We start from the raw sequence: 16,736 nt of genomic DNA, 5'->3' as shown, positions 1-16,736 counted from the left end.
ATGCAAGCCAGAGACAACCTGGCAACCCAAAATGAGCTCTCAATGGTTTAGGTGCTCTATAAAGGGCTAGTAAACAATTTATCAGTTATTAATGACGATATTAATTCCAACTTTACAAAGAGTACCTTAAAAGAAAGTGTAGCACTTTCTTTTAAGGCACTGCTAGTTAGCAATCCTTAAAATGTATCTAATGTATCTACCATCATCCACACAATTTAGCAAGTGTTTTAGCTGTTCTCATTAGCTACCCTGTTCTGTGCTCTCAGTTAAAAAAAAAAAAAAAAAAAAAAAAACACCAAATAACGTTATGAGGTTTGGTTTAAATGGACTTCTGTGACTCCTACCAGTTCATTATTGTTTCCTATCCAGCTGAGCGTAAAAATTCAAAGTAACCTCTGTTAATTGAATCAGTTTACAGCAGAAGCTCAGGTATAGCAAGCTAGCTCCATTTAAGCTGTTCCCCCGCTCTCCTCCCCTCCCTCCCTGCCCCTCCAACGGACCAACTGACGACGCTGGATGGAGATAGCGAGGGGACCGCCTCGGAGCGAGAGAGGGAAAAACTTTTCCTCCTTTGTTTTTTCTGAAGTGCCATTTAGAGAGGATAGGGGAGGTGTGTGAAGGGAGGGTCGTTAAGATTTTCCAGAGAAGTGGACGTTTTGGTTTTTTTTTGGTGTGGAGTCACAGACGGGGACTTCAACGGTTAATTTAGTGAACGCGACGAAGTTGTGTGCCTGGCTGAGGCACCCGCGGAGAATGGAAACTAGCTAACCCTCCTCACAGCTGTGGCCGGGGCTAACTTCGCGTTTTAAACAGATTTGCATGAGCCAGGGGCAGGAACAAAACCATGCTGCTGGTGTCGGTTTAGTTCAGCCTGTGAGTTTGAAAAGGAGCCTAGGGAAAAGTTGGGAGAAAACCGGTTTTCCTTGGTACCCTACCTCCGCTTTGTGCTCGTGAATGGTGGGCTGTTTTTCCTGTTTGACAGGGCCGATTGTCAAGGAGAAGTTAACGATACAACTGCCGAACGCACGGGCTCATCGGTAAGTTTTTAAAATCACTTTTACTAAAGCTGTTTTATTTTATTTTTTGGTGTGTGTTGTAGATATCTACATCACTAAGCTACTCTTTGTTTAAACACCACGGTTTGGCTGTCTGTTACTCTCTGCCAGTGGACGTTTGAATTCAGCTCAGTCCAGTCCATCACAGGAAACTGTAGCCACATACTTCATTGCCGATGAAGATCCATCTCGGATCCTGACTGATCAGTGCCAAACTCAACAGCTGGAAATGTTTGTAATAACACGTATAGCAAGTCAGGCTGCTCCCACGGCTTCTCCCCTTTTCAAGCATTTTACACTCGAGGCGCATAATACAACTTATCCTTCAGTCTTTGAGGACATAATGATCCAGGATCACAAAGGCTCTATTTGTGCGCACTGAACCAAACCGTTTAGACAAAAATCCCTGAGTACTGTGCAACCAGTTAGTTGTGCAGAAGCTGTCCCAGTGGAAGATGGTCGCTCTTAACAAAACATATACTGTAAGATCAGTGCTGATTTGTTTCATTTAAATTCAAAGTTTAAGCTGTTCTCCACAGGCTGTTTGATACACCTGACCACTTTGAGAGTGTGTATTCCTTTGCTATCACTCATAGTGACTGTGCATGTGCATAATATTAAAGCATCCTTCATCTTGTAAGGCAAGCTTTTCCTGTCCCCTCATGGCCCACGTAGCGTGCATAAAGCCCTGGCCCTGCGGTTCCGCTGTGTGATCCAGGGTAGGAGTGCCTCCTGTTTTTTTGGCCAGTGTGATGATAGTCTACGGGTCCTGTCTTTACTGGGGAGTGCAGTCTGTAGTTACACCCCCTCAGTGAGCCGCCCCATCTACTTGACCCACTCCGCCAGCCTGCTCCAGATGGTTTTGCCGCTTTGAAACGGCAGAGAGGAAGCCCTTCCCTGCGTTGGGGAAAAAGAGAAGGCAGGAAAGGAAGCATGAAGAGCAGGGGCCGATGAAAGTTAGACTGCACGTGTTGTTGTGCATGGTGCCTTTTAATTAGCACAGACGCAGGGCTCTCATTTTTTGTCTTGTCCTTGTTATTAGAATATGCTAACACCACGCTGACTTCTCTTCAGTGGATTTGCGCACATAATTAAGTGAAACAAGTTAACAAACATATTGAAGACTAAGCTGTATTGAAAAGACTAAGCAGCTTTCGGGAGAGTGTTGTTGGGGAGAGAGTGTGCACAGGAAGAGCAGCTGACCAGCACAGCGAAGTAGGAATTCCCATTTTATGAGGATCAGCTTTAATTTGAAGTTTGGGTAATTACTGTGTTTGAATCTCTGCTTTCTTCTTTAAACACAAGCAGTCTTTTTTTTCCCCTTAAAACAACAGGGCCAGAGGCTAAGGTTTATTCTTCAAATTAAGGTATGGCTGGCCGGCCATCTCTACAGTCTGCAGTTTCAAACTTCTATGAGATGGCAGCATTGGTTAACTTTGCATTTTTTAGTGTACAGTAAAAATAAGATACACAATTCCTGCTTTTTAACTTACATTATGAAATTAAAATAAAAAGCAGTTTGGCTAAAGCCGTCATAGAGCTCATATTAGAAACTTGGGGAAGTTCTAGTTTTACTTTCAGCTGAAGATAAACTTCATTGCTGTCTGTGGTTAGTTAAAAATGCAGTTTATTCATCTGTTCAGCAGTATTAACTATGTAGTGTATATTCCATAGGAACCAATGACAGAATCACGTATACACAGCTTCTCGGCTCTTCTTAGATTTTCAGATGTCAGGACGTTATTGAAGATCGAATCGCAAATGCAAATGCAGTTTCGCAATGACTCTGTTGTGTCATGATTATTTAGATGAGTGTACTCCAGAAGTCGTTAGAGTTGCTGGGTTAGCGCTCCAGCTCTGTTGGGCCGCATTCTCAGGCCTCTCTCATCTGTCCATGTGCACTGCACATGGACAGATCTGTGCTATACAATCTCTACTCATTGACTGCTGCGGTAAATCTAGTAAGGAGACCCCTGTGCTCTGTACCTGCGAATTTCTCCTCTGATTGGAAACTGCCTCAAGGATGTATTCCTATAAGACACCTTAAGGAATACTTTTTAAGTAAGGGACAAAAGAAAAAAATCTCAGAGGACAATTTAAATGGTGCCAGATGTGATGTTGTATGTCTTTGTTTGTTATGTAGTAAAAGGTAGTCATTCAAAGAATCCATTTTTAAATTACCCAAACACGGCTGAAGAGTGACCTGGCTTTGTGTTCGACTCGGAGATGGAAGGATCTGGAGACTCCTGGGTCCCATTGTCACGTGGAAACCACATAAAAAAACAGATAGCAGTCATTACGAAACATCCATCCATAGGCTACTTATAGCACTTTAAACATTGGTTATAGTTTCGACATTGGGGGGGTGTTGAGTCGGCCTGGAAAATGAAGGGCGCGGGATATTTTAGACTCGTGAGATCGCTGTAGGAGGTACAATTATTGTCGACTGGAATTTGACTGAGAGGGTTAAATGTCTGCTCTAAATGATAGAGCTTCAGTGGAAGTGCTGCAGACATATATATATATATACTGCACGGAGGTCTAAACCACTACAGTGTCCCAACTCCTCTTCTGCCACTATAGCAAACCTATCTACAAAGTTAAGTTAAGTTGGCAGTCTGCCTAAGCAATTCTGTTTCTTGTACACCAGATTGATTAGAGATGAGAAAAGTTTTTAACATGTGATATAATAATACCATCACACCCCAGGGAAATTTCTCCAGCTTCCCAGCTTGAGGTCAGAACACCACTGGACTTGCATTGGAGTCTTGCTCAAGGACACGTCTGCACGATGGGTGGTTGCATTTAGGTCCTCTACGCCAACCTAGTGTTCATCAGCAGCATATATTATCTCGTACACAGTGCTGCACTGTCATGCTCTCACAGACATACGGACATCAGCCTCCACCACACTGCCTACTAAATGCTGCTCTCCACCACAAACCCTAATAGAGCGTTGTGGAACTGCTCCTCCTTGCTGCACACACTGTATGCTCCTTCCCCTCCTGCTGGATCACAACTCTAACTTACTGCAGCATAGAGAGCTAACTGGATGAATATTAGTCCTTACCATGTCCATGACCATGTGTGTTTCTTTTTCTTTTTTTTTTTTAACTTAGTTTTTATTTCAGTTTCATTCAGATCATATGTACAAAGTCACATTCAACATATCTGCTATTTTTTTTCTTTTTCTTTCCCTCAAAACTTAGTGCTTACCATGTGTGTTTCTGATGTACAGTATGCGCGCATGCACCATTGGCTTGTGACTGTCTTCAAAAAGCTCATTATGTTGCTGATCTTTTCTTCATTCCTCTCTATAAGTAGCTCTCTGCAGTCTTTAATTGGCAGGCCTCTATTGTTAAGACTAAAGTCAGGCAGGCATGAGATTCAGAGATTATGAGGGGAACAGAAGTTGGATGCTACTAATAGAATATTGCCACAAGTGACCATTCTGTGGCCTGAGGGCAAATGATTTAGCATTTTTAAGTGATCTTTATCCGTAAATAGGAGTCTTAGGTTAAAGTCCTATAACTGCCTATAACTGTGGTGCTGTTATTGGCATATTGCTACTTGAACAGCTGCAAATTGTGTCTCTATATTAAAAAAGCTATTAAGTGCAGCCAGCTTTTGCAAAATGATCAGAATTTTTATAAATCAGGGTAGTGACCAAGATCTAGGAACTCGCACTGTCCCGTTCGCAAAAAATTTGTTTGAGTGAGTCAGCTTTGGGAGGCAAATAGTTTTGCATAGAATTCAGGATTTTGAAGACTCTGTGGTCAGAAATATGTTGGTTATGGGGACTAAAGTGAAACATAGTTCTTCTTCAGATTCTTTAGTTCGAGAAAGATCCATCACGCACAGTGCACATTTTTGTGTCACATCGTGTCAGAGAGCTGCATTAAAACCCATGTTTTGGTAAATGTCTGATTGAGATGGCTTTAGGGGAAGCAGCTGATGACTAAGGAGAGACCGTGTGACGCCCTTGGAAGAAAGCTACAGAGGAGAATAGACACAAATATGAATAAGGAATTGTCGATTCCCAGGTCTGTGCAGGGAAAAAGAAGCCCTGCTAACACTGTTCCAGATTACACTTGGCCCTTAAATGGCACTTCAGTGGTGTTATAAGAAGTTGAAGGCTGTTAATACAGTTGTGAATGCACCCACAACGCAATGAGGATAATTTGTTAATTCTTACAGTTGCTCAAGCCACATGCAAAGATTGTCAGAGACACGAGTATGTAAAATATCCCACGAGTCACATACAGTCTATTCAACTTTGAAGTGTGCACATAGCACAACAGAGCTTTTAAAGAAAACACTTGATTTGCCTGTCACACACTCCAGTATGGGGATCAAGTTGAGGTATTCAATCATTAAAAAGATAAAAGGTCTGAATGGGACTGAAATTTGAAGTGAGAGGAATGTGGTTGGTGTGTGACTGGTGAATGTGACAGTAGAGACTTGAGGCACTGGCAGGTATTGACTTGTCTGTCTGCAGAAATGTTTAAGTTCTTTGTTTGTCATATGCACAACAGTCACAGTGAGGCAGTTGTTGGCAGGGAAATTCTTGTTCTCAGGTCCCCGCCAACCATGCTCATACAAAAAGATGTAAATAGTACAGAAGTTAAAATATAGAAATAAAATTTAGAAAATGGAATAAAATAAAATATTCTACAGAGGTCCACTGGTGAAAGGTAGTGATGAATCGTTAATGCACATAAAAATATATACTGTATATATTTTTGTATGTTCGTATTCAGTGCATCATTGTGGTTTAAACATGGCTGCATGTAGCTCAGATCCAGAGTACATGAATAAGAACTACAAAACCTCTGAGCATTCACAGTCTGTAAAAAAGAGCAAACTGACTATCATGTGGTGCTTTGTTCATTATGCAAGTTGTTACTACGCTTGGTGACACAATAGCAAGTGTTATATGTAGATTAGCCTGCGAGCCAGACAGATTACAAGCTTATTTTCATGCTGGGGGCTGCCTCTCCTGCCGTTTCAGAATGGCTACATTGCTCGGTTCCAGTCTTTATATTGACAGTGCTTATTTTCTTAGCAGTCCCAGGTAACCGCCTTGTGTTTCCCAGTCCCAGATTCTCAGTTGAAACCAAGGGAGTGGTGTTGCTGAGGTGAAATTTTGTTTCACTGTTGATGACCTGGCTTTTTGTTCCTGCCTCTGCTCCGTGTCAAAAACACAAGGGTCAGTTCCTGCTGAAACCCAATGTTCCTCTTCCTCATCTGGCCCTGAGCTTCCTGCTATGGAGGGACAGGAAGCTCAGTAGTGGCCCATATGATGTCTTGCTCAATGTGATCCAGACTGAAAGCAGATGGTACTGTGATGATGAGGATAAGTTTATCCAGGTTTATCCAGTGTTATGCTTAGCACAATATGGAATCCATTTTAACGACAGCGACAGCTAGCGTTATTCCCGTGGTGCCTGTTGTCTGGCCTCGAGTCTTTCGGCTGGTTGGGGTGTTCAGCTGAAGGTGCAGTGATTTATGGCTGCAACTGCAAAGTGCAGACCCTGGTGCATCTCACATGCTGGGTAGTGTCTTCCAAATGAAGCTGTCAGAAAGCCAAGTCAAAACACTGCCGGTTTTCAGCTTCTCAGCTGGCCCCGGCCGTCAAGTCCAGGGAGCACTTGCTGAATCCTTGGCTGTGATCACATACGCCCACCCCTTCATTAAACACACCCAAATTAGCTATGTGAGGAACTTGTAGTCGGCCCTGCCTGTTCCTCAGCAGCTGAGAACTCAAACCTGCGCTGCTCAGCCCCCCTGTGCTGTTTGTTCAGGGGGAGTATACTCTTGGGCAAGTTTTTGTTTCAAGGGCAACATAATATTCCAGTGGCTCATCTGCAGCTGATCCTTGTTGTATGTTAACGCACCGTTAAGTGGTACTCCTGGAGGCCATTATGTGTGCTTTTATTTTGTTTTTCTTACCAATTAAGCATAAGTAAAGGGGTTTGATGCTTTTCAAGCCTCTAATGGTCAAGGTGAAACGATAAATGAAAAGGAAATAGTTGGTCAATCAGTTGGTCTTCACCATTTTGATCCAGACTGAAATATCTCAACAACTAATGGGCAAATTTCCATAAAATTTTCTGTAGACATTCACGTTCCCCAGAAGAGGAATTTGGCGATCCTCTAACTTGTCGTCTCGCATCATCACAAGGTTGACATATTTGTTTTTGAGTGAAATATTTTGACAAACTTTTGATGGATTGCTGTGAAATTTGCTACAGATATTTAAGGCCCCCCAGAGGACAAATTCTAACTTTGTTGATCCTCTGACTTGTCATCATACAATTTGTCCAATCCTTTGCTTTGTGAATAAAAGCCCCCAAAAATGACCTCTCATGACCCTCAGTTGTACTTTGTATTTAGTGCTAATAAGTTAATTTTCGTATGCTGACAGGCTAAACCTACCTGGTGAACCTGGTAAATATCACTTGCAAAACATTAGCATGTTAGCGTTGCCACTGAGAGCATGTGAGCATGATGATGTTAGCATCTTGCTTCAGCCTCATAGAGCTGCGAACAGAGCTGAAGAACCTTCTTCTTGTTGGCTTGTATTGAATTAGTTGCCAGGCGACGCTAGCTTTCAGAAACTTCAGCTAGGAAGCATTGGGAGGTTTGGGGCCTCCAGAGAGCTCAGTCAGTAAGATAGATAGCTCTGTTTCTAGTTAGGACCCCCTCCCTCCATCACTCACCAGCCTTCTGAAGGCAAATACTTGGCACTCATCTTAAAGCAAACACTCTGGATCTACCAGTTTCCTTGGTGCCCTCAGCCATCTTTATGTGGTCTCCGTTTTCGTCTGCGTGGTTTCCTCTGAGTGCCACTAGAGGTCACAGCATGGGCCTCAGAGTCTTTGTTTAGCCCCATAATGGCTCTATTCTCCCACAGCAGCAAGGACTTCCAAGCCTGCTAGACAGGACATCATTGTGACTCACAGAGGGGTAACATGAGGCAGGCGCACAGAGATATGGGAGTTTACATGGGTGCGCTTGTAGAGTTGAGTAACTGGTGTCAAATGGTGATGAAATATTAATTTGTTCAAACTCATAGTGCTAGCATTACTGGTAAACCAAAGAAAAGCTGCTTTACCAGTTCGAACAAAAAAAATTAACAGCAACCAAATTTGATATGTGGTGGAAAGGAGGACTTTATTATTTTCAATTAGCGTTGATGACTTACTCTCATGGTTTAACTAAATTCAATAAGCTGACCACAAACCATCCATTCAAAGTCCTGGTCCATTAGAAGCAAGGGAGGAAGCTGCCAGTGTCCAATTGTAATAATTAGTGTAAGAATAAGCTACTGTGTAATATGATTTGTCACTTGTTCATCTATACGCAAAACACAGGACAAAGCTGTATTCCACATGCAGGCAAACAAGCAATCAAAAGTGAACTCCATTTTCAAAGTATCCAACGAAAAAATCCTGTCCCCTCACTTCAGGCCTCCCTCCAAAGCCACTCACTCAAAACACATGAACTATCTGATTACTGCTGGAGGACGAGTCCACAAGAGCGCTGGGGAGAGGATGAAATGAAAGAGAATTTCAACAAATATAACAAAAGTACTTCTAAAATACTTTAGCTTTCACTTGTATGTCTTGGTACTGTGAAATATAAAACTGCAGTAGAATTGGATGAGCTTGAACTTAACTGGTGTAGATTTAATAGGAACACCATCAGCTGTTTCAATAAACATACATGATGTAGTTTGTTATAGGAATAAATTGTGTTGCAGAAGATGAGCTTAATCACTCATTGTTATTAACATTTCTCCCAAGAAAAAAAAAGGCCAAGAATTGCAAACAGCAAAAGGTCAGAGGAGATAAATATGGACCAGGCTTTAGAGTGGAGTCAGTCACAACAAGCTCTACAAATTATTAGGAAGCTGGTTGGTGCAGGTGTTTCATATCCAAACCAACCAGGTGGCTTTGTGCTGCATTCATGTTTTGTGAATCAAAGGGCAACTGAGGCAAAAAGCTCCAGACCAAACCCACCGCAATCAACATCATCAAGTTAAACCTGTACTTAAAGTCAGATGTAAACTATATCTACTGAAGCTCATTGGCTCATTTTTTTAGAAGCACACATTAACCTTTTAACAGTTACACACTGTAGCATCAAAGTCAACACCACCATGGAGAGACAGATCACAGTAAGCAGACCAAAGAGCGAAACAAAAGCCCATAACAATGACGTTCCTGTCTCTGTCAATCCATTTTCTAATCTTATCAGGGGTCACATGGGGCTGGAGTCCTCGCTGAGCCAGTCTATCACAAAGCCAGCCACACCTACACTCATATTCACATCTACTACACATTTAACCCGAGTGTCTTAAGACAAAGACCCTTACAGATATGGAGAGAATAAAGTCCTGCTCTGAGTGTGTGTAGTTGTGCATTATCCCACAGCAGAGTTTGGTTCTTCATTGTAGGTTGGTTGGTGTTGATGTGAAGATTATAGTCATGATTGCATACGGAGAACTCTCCAGCAGCGCTCACTTTGTCAGAAACGCTAGACTTTATTTTGGGTTTGTCTCAGTCTCTCTGGTTTACTTTTAGTCTTGTTACAGTAAACAGAATTTCCGAACACTTTTCCTCACTTTTCCAACCTTTACCTCAGCTGCTGTCAGTTTAGTTTGCATCCCTTCGATCCACAAGTCACTTTTGAAGCAAAAATATGAAGTTAGTCGCACAGTTACAAAGTGATAAATGGACAGACATTGCAGTTTTTGTATTACATGTTTGTATATATAACAACATTGCTACACCCACATCAAGTCACGTTACGTAACTATATTGCATCTCAGTTTCAGCATTTTATGCATATCCTCATATTAAAATACCAAACACATGGACACATTACTCCTGAAAAGAAAAAAGAAAGGAGACATTGCAGTTGTCACTGATGGAAAGCAGAAGAAAGAGATGGGTGCTGGAGAACTGCGAGTCACTGAAGAAGAAAAGAAAACTTTCCAGTGGACTCTCATTTTTTCCATGTAAAGTCATTCATAGGCACGACATACAAATTACATAGCCCTGTGTCCGAGAAGAAGGCGAAACAAATGAGGCCCATTTCATGAGGACATAGATTTGAGCTGGGGAAAGTTCCAGGTGAAGGAGGAGAGGTGGAGGACAGACAGGGTGGGAAGAGAAAGCTCTGGCAAGGAGCAAGGAATAAAGGCAGGGCCGACTGTTCCTGACAGTTGGTCTCAAGTAGAAAAACGTGAGTTTGCTGTAACCGGATCTCGGCTGCGGTGAGATCATACAGGAGGCCTGCCAGCAGCCTCAGAATGAGCAGTCCACCCATGAGCCTTTAGCCCCACTGCAGCCCTCTGTGGCTCTTTGTACGGCTGCTAGCTTAAATATCAGAGATAACTTTTCAGGAGTGCTAGTCAGTGCACATCCTTGAAATTATGAAGTAGGTAGAGGGGAAATGTTAAATGCCAGAAAAAATGTTTTTAAGCTTTGTTTTGAATGCAATTAGATGAAAAACCATGGGCTTCATACAATTTCAGACTACACTTTTGGATATAAGTTTGTTGCTGTCCAGTGAAAACCATGTGTCTCCTAATTTAGAGTTTTTTGTTTTCTTATGCTAAATACACCTGTCAAAATGCATTGTAAAGGAGCTTAAAACAGGACTGTTACTGTCCTTAGCTAATGGAAAGTCAACATCTTGAAGATGAGCACAGTTAACATCAACTTCTCTGCAATAGTTAGACACAGATACTGTGTCTACTAGCTGTTACCATAATAAAATTATCAATTAAGTGGATGTTTGTATCTTTTCAACAAGCACAGCTGCCAAGCAGGGCTAAAATCACAGTTATCAGTGCTGACTTAAATACAATTTAAAAATAAAAATATCCCATTGAACATTAAAACCAGAGTTACCAGATTACTAAGAGAAAACATTGCTTTTCTCCTTCCCATGTAACTCTAAAGTGACAGTTAAAACTAGGTTATTTTGATTGTGTGAAAAACTGATTAAGTAAAGCCAATTACTCTTCTCAGATGACCAACCACTAAACCCTAAAGATGTCATCTGTAAGACTGCAGATAGGCCTGACGCTGCCTGAGGAGTGCATGTGCATAGGTCAGGGTCAAACTCCTGACCGATGGGTAGCCCTGACCCTGAGACTGGAAAATATTTATACTGGTGGAACAAATGTGTAGTACTGAAAAAGAAGTTCTCTAACAAGAATATTAGGGACCCACTAACTTATGTTACTGTCCCATCATCTAGATGTTTTTGGTCTTTTTTTATTGAATGATATACTATAAAGATATTTACTATTCTTACAAAATTCCATTTTCATATTCATAGGAAAAAATGGTCATGAACCAAGCCAACTTTCCTGCACCTTGTTAATGGATTTAAACAATACAGCACCATCTTATCTAATGTTAAAAACAAAAAAGTTATTAAGCCCTTTACAAGTATAATATGCTACATATAACACAAGCTCTGGCATTATAGCCCCAAGACCCATTTTTTTCCCCCTGGGATGACAAGGAGAGTTAAAAGCTAAGGAGAGTTAAAAGCTAAGAAAAAAGAAGGGCAGAAAAGTTCCGTGTGGGAGCAATGCAGTGAAATACTTAACCATGACGGGTCAAGTGATCAGTACGTCATCTGCAACAGCTGCAAGGCGCTGTATGTGTACGACAGCCACAAGACCGGTACCTCCACCATGTGTGCGCTAAAGCCAGAGGCTAGCCAGGTGAGACGACCACCTTTGTCTGTCGCGACAGCAAAAGAGTGCCACTGGAGGTCAAGTCCAAGCTGGTGGATGACTGCATGGACCTGTGCTGTGTGGATGTGCGCCCGTTTGACATCGTCACCGGAAAAGGATTCGTCCAGGTGGCCAGGTGGTAAATAGGGTGCCCTTGACGCTGGCGCCGTCATATTCAGTCGGCAGAATGTGAGGGCGAAGCAACAGGCTGCCACTGGCAAGGAGAAACTCTCTCAAGTCATCCAGAGAGTGATGGAAGATGGTGGAGTTGCCTTTCCACGGATATGTGGGCAGACGAGTCCAGCAGTAGGACACACACTGTCCTCACCTGCCACTACATCAGTGAGAGGTGGCGCCTGGAGAGCCGCGTGCTGGCCGCGTTGGAGTTTGACTGTCATCACAGAAAGACCAGTGGAAATCTTTACGACCAAATAACCGCTGTGTTGATGGATTATGGAATACTAGCGGACAACATAGTTTTTGTCAGTGATCCTGATGCACAGGCTGCACTCCGGTCCCCGAAGTGGATCCACTTGATCCCGTGCTCCCCACACATGCTGAACACGGTGCTGAGACTCACGTTCTGCGAGGAGGACGTGCCAGAAGGTATCAGGCGCGTGGTGGAGATGTTAGAAAAGTGCCAAAGCCTCCTGGCGTTTCTGAAGAGAACAGGAGTTGCTGCAGTCCAAGAATGTGAATTCCGATGGATCAGCAGAGTCCACGTTCTGGAATGTGTAATGAAACAGTACAGCGACATTAGGAGGCTCTTGGAGGACAGACAGCAGCTGCACCGCATGGAGGGCATCCATCCTGAGCAGCTGCTGCACCTGATTGCATTCCTCACTCTCTTCAAATTAGCCATCAATGAGCTGGAGGGAGAGAGATCCCCGACAGTTCACATGATGCTGCTCTGGTTTCTCAAACTCAAGAAACACTGCGAGCCCAAGTCCGGAGATCCACCATACCTAGTCGTCCTCCAGGCCAGAGGATGCTTTTATTTTTGCACAGCGCAAAGAAAACTAAGTAGATCAGACCATTACATTATACATTTAGGCTGGATCGACACCAGTTTGTGTTCAGGAGGTTGCGGTGACATTCAGAATATGTTTTGAACTGATTTTCCTTAATTTGCGGGCCTGTGTTTGGACAGAAGAAAATGTTTTATTACTTGTCAGAATTTTAGCTAGAAGGGATGAAAGATGTCAGCCTGTGTTCAGGCTAATGTGGAAATAACATTAGATCCTGAACAATCCTGGAGATTTAAATCATCAATTGGTTTTGCTGCTGTACCTCGTGTGTAAATGTGACATTACTGCACGCATGGAAATGTTTCTGTCTCTGTATTCACTGAAGCAAATCCTTACAGAAAACATTCATACATCAATACAACATACCTGGAAAGCTCGTGCTGGAAAAGCTTGTGCTGCTCAGTTTAATTTAGAAGCCAGTAGAGATTCCAGGGGCCAGTAGAGGCGCAGTGAAATGTCCATGTGGGTGTGGGTCTCTAAATTGGAGAAAATGATTTGTTCGACTGGGTGTCAGGTGGATGATTTATGTATATGTGCGGATTCTGAAAGGTCGGAGCCGATCTCTAAAGCCTGAACATGCAGGAGTGCACTGAGCTGCATAGCTGCTCTCACAGAACAGCCAGGAAGAAGTCACAGTTGACCTGAAGATTTCACACTGCACATTTACCTCAAGAGTGCTTGAGTTTGACTTTGATTTTTTCACAGTTCATTAACGTCATCTCTTCTCTTCCAGTCGCCGAACCCGCTCAGATGGACCTGAGATAACGCCAGCAGAAGTTCTACCCTTGTGTCCTGAACTTCAGCCTCCCACGTTGACCCAGAATGGCAGATCCCACCGGGCTGAGCTCTGAAGGGGCTGGGGCGGGCGTGGCCGAGGTCGACGCCTGCAGTTTGGAGATAGAGAGGAAATATGATGTCATCCCAGCCGTCATCTGCTCCATGTGTTGCCTGTTTGGAATCATCTACTGCTTCTTTGGTGAGGATCCCCGCAGGCTCAAATACTTCGACACCAAGCGAGTGGAAACATCATGTTTTTGGGATGACATAACACGGCGTCATGCTGCTTTCCTCTGCAACCAGGTTCTAGTGGGTATCTTCTGTCTCTTGTTAAAAACTGACATTGCTGGTCTCTCTTCTTCCAGGTTACCGCTGCTTCAAGGCTGTCATGTTCCTGTCTGGTCTGATGTTTGGCTCCGTCATCATCTTCTTGCTGTGCCACAAAGAGCACGTGCTGGACACTCAGCTGAGCGTGGAGGCCAGCGCAGGCATCGGCCTCGGTATAGGCCTGCTGTGTGGCCTGGTCACCATGCTGGTGCGAAGCGTTGGCCTCTTCATGACCGGCCTGCTGCTGGGCCTCCTCCTGGCCCTCGCCGCCCTGCTGGTCACTCACCAGTTCTACACTCCCACCACAGTCTGGGTCCCTCTGGGTGCACTTCTGGGAACGGGCATGCTGTTTGCCGTGCTGACCCTACAGTGGCAAAAGCTCTTTACGATGCTCTCCACAGCTGTGTTTGGGGCAGCTATCATGACAGTGTGCGCTGATTACTTCGTGGAGATGCTGGCTTTGGCCACGCATGTGTATGAATGCTTGCGCCTCACACCGGGGCCTCCTCTCTGCTGGTACAGCTGGGTCATTCTGGGCATCTGGCCTGCCCTTAGCCTCATAGGAGTACTGGTCCAGTGGAAACTGACGGATGACAGCTTCTCACACACTGAGGGTAAGGAGGACACATCATGATGCTTTGACTCTCAGTCCTGTTGTCGGGGTGGGTAAGAAGAGCAGAGAAGTCAAAAAAGTACTCTTCAGATATCAAGCGACTTACTCCCGCTTTAAGCAAAGTCAAACGTTTAAAGTCATCATGTGATTAATCTCATGTACGTATGTGATTTTAACGCTTTTAGTACTCAAGTCAAATCCTCTCTATTTGATGTTGTAACATTCTAGTAATTGTTCAAATGCACATAAAAGACCTATTCTGAACATAAGGTTGTATTATAAGATCCCTGTGGAGCTCCCTTAAATGTAAGAATCATAAGTTTGCGAGTAAAGACAAACAAAGGATTTTTATTTTCATCTTTCACTTGGTCCAAAATTGTACTTTTAGCAGTTTGAGGGCCCAGATGTTTTATTTCTACTGTATCTCATAGAGTCCAGAATGTCTGTTGTTTAAAAATGAAGTGATGTTTTAAAGCTGCCTTTGAATCCCCTTCTCCTTGTAGTCGTACTCAGTCGGAGACAGAAGAGAGTCCAGCTGATGCGGATTCGAGAGAAGGACGCCAAGAAGCGACAGCAGGCAGGTGGGCAGGAAGGCACGTACCGCCGTAAACCAACCCCAGTGAAACGTTACGCTGGGGATCTACTGGCACCGGTCAGTGTCACCCAACATGGCGTGTGCTGTAGATACTGATGCCGTAAAATCCTTGTCAAGTTGACCCCACCATTTCTGCGCACCTCGCTCATCTCTCCCTGTCTTCCTTTCTCTTCTCAGAGCTACCTGCAAAGTCTGCGGGACAGACAGATGGGCACAGGCACTTCCCTTAGCAGCCTGGGCACCGCCAACCACACCATGATCGATTTGGACTACGACACCGGGTCCACCGCGCCCCTGACAGCTACAACCCCAGTCGTCAGGGTCTGAGTAAAGCAGAGATGGAGAAGGGACTACTTTGTGCTCTCTGGTTCTCCATCTGTCTCTTTCTGATGTAAAGTAGAACCAATAAACTGCTCCCCTCAGCTAAGGGCTCATTCTGCCCCTGAACTGGCTGGCAGCAAGGATGGATTTCTTCCTGAAGTGTGTCGTCCTGGGTGTTCAGAGAAAGAGAATGCTGCTTTTTGGGGAGAAGTGGTGTCAAGCTACAACCCTGATTCCAAGAAGCTGGGACGCTGTGTAAAACGTAAATAAGAACACAATGCAATCATTTGCAGACAAACTGACAACGGTTATATGAAGCGTTCCTGAGCCCATGTAGTAACATCCTTCATACAATCATGTGTTCACAAAGTGTTGAACCTCGCTCCATCCTCGCTTGTGAACGACTGAGCCTTTCCAGGATGCTGCTGTCATAACCAATCATGATACTATCACCTGTTACCAATCAACCTGTTTACCTGTGGAATGATCCAAACAGGTGTTTTTGGAGCGTTTCAGTCTTTTGTTGCTCCTGTCCCAACTTGTTGATGAGGTGAAACATTAAATATATTGTCTTTGTGCTGTTTTCAATCTAGTGTATGTCAGAAAGGATTAGCAAATGATCAAATTGTGTTTTATTTATGTTTCACGCAGCGTCCCTCTTTTTTGGAATCTCGCTTGTATAACCAGTGCAGCCACTGTGTTTCTCAGAGAAACACTAAAAGACAGATACTAACAAAGTAAGGTCCTCCATTTCCTATCATCATGTATTAAATACATAAACAGCAAGTACGAGCCTCAAAAAGCAGAAGTATTTCTGTTTTGGTAGTGAACATAACAAAGCCATTTGTTTGACATTACATGTACTGTACTTAAAAAGTTAGTCATTGCCATGAAGTGTTGTGTTTCGACCTATCTTTCTGTTTAACTGTGTGGTCGTAGGATATGTGAAAGTTCACCATTAAACTGATTTTCCTTTTTTGTTTTGTTTTTAGATGGAGTGTGGTGAGAGTATGATATGACATGTAGTTGGATACATGGAGTATGACAAAGTGAAGCAAAAACTGAATGATGCAAATAAACTAGTGTGTATTTGGGAGCTCTTTGCATGAGCTTTTAGCAGGATCTTTTTGCAGCAGCACTCTTAATTCTGTGACCTGTTTTGTGTTTTCAGTGTAGCTCCTGTCAGAACACAGTAGGTTAGGAAGTTAGGCCTGTGTGTGCTCGTGGAGTAAACTTTTTATAATTTAATTTATATAAT

General features: G+C 43.4%; 1 protein-coding gene across 3 annotated transcripts; it reads left to right on the top strand.

The window, feature by feature from the left end:
• Positions 1–523: 523 nt before the first annotated feature.
• On the top strand, positions 524–15,820 carry LOC121617131 (transmembrane protein 198-like). Of its 3 annotated transcripts, none has more exons than XM_041952205.1 (5): positions 524–1,037; positions 13,579–13,821; positions 13,988–14,563; positions 15,066–15,143; positions 15,335–15,820. In XM_041952205.1, exons 2-5 carry the CDS (start codon positions 13,668–13,670, stop codon positions 15,385–15,387), a joined length of 861 nt encoding a protein of 286 aa, XP_041808139.1. In that variant the 5' UTR covers positions 524–1,037; positions 13,579–13,667; the 3' UTR covers positions 15,388–15,820. The 3 variants fall into 3 exon arrangements, with proteins under 3 accessions (XP_041808139.1, XP_041808130.1, XP_041808122.1); XM_041952196.1 differs by having other exon boundaries at positions 15,066–15,155; XM_041952188.1 differs by having other exon boundaries at positions 15,066–15,214.
• The last annotated feature ends 916 nt before the right edge of the window (positions 15,821–16,736 follow it).

This window comes from Chelmon rostratus, chromosome 2 (assembly GCF_017976325.1).
Source record: "Chelmon rostratus isolate fCheRos1 chromosome 2, fCheRos1.pri, whole genome shotgun sequence".
Lineage (NCBI taxonomy): Eukaryota > Metazoa > Chordata > Actinopteri > Chaetodontiformes > Chaetodontidae > Chelmon > Chelmon rostratus.
The sequence above is the reverse complement of the archived record's forward strand: the minus strand, read 5'-3'. Positions and strand labels throughout refer to the sequence as shown.

Excerpts from the sequence above, each read along its gene's own strand:
- LOC121617131 (XM_041952188.1), top strand. The coding sequence starts at position 13,668 with ATGGCAGATCCCACCGGGCTGAGCTCTGAAGGGGCTGGGGCGGGCGTG. Across the intron at positions 13,822-13,987 it reads AATCATCTACTGCTTCTTTG|GTTACCGCTGCTTCAAGGCT; the intron begins GTGAGGATCCCC and ends CTCTTCTTCCAG. Across the intron at positions 14,564-15,065 it reads CAGCTTCTCACACACTGAGG|TCGTACTCAGTCGGAGACAG; the intron begins GTAAGGAGGACA and ends TTCTCCTTGTAG.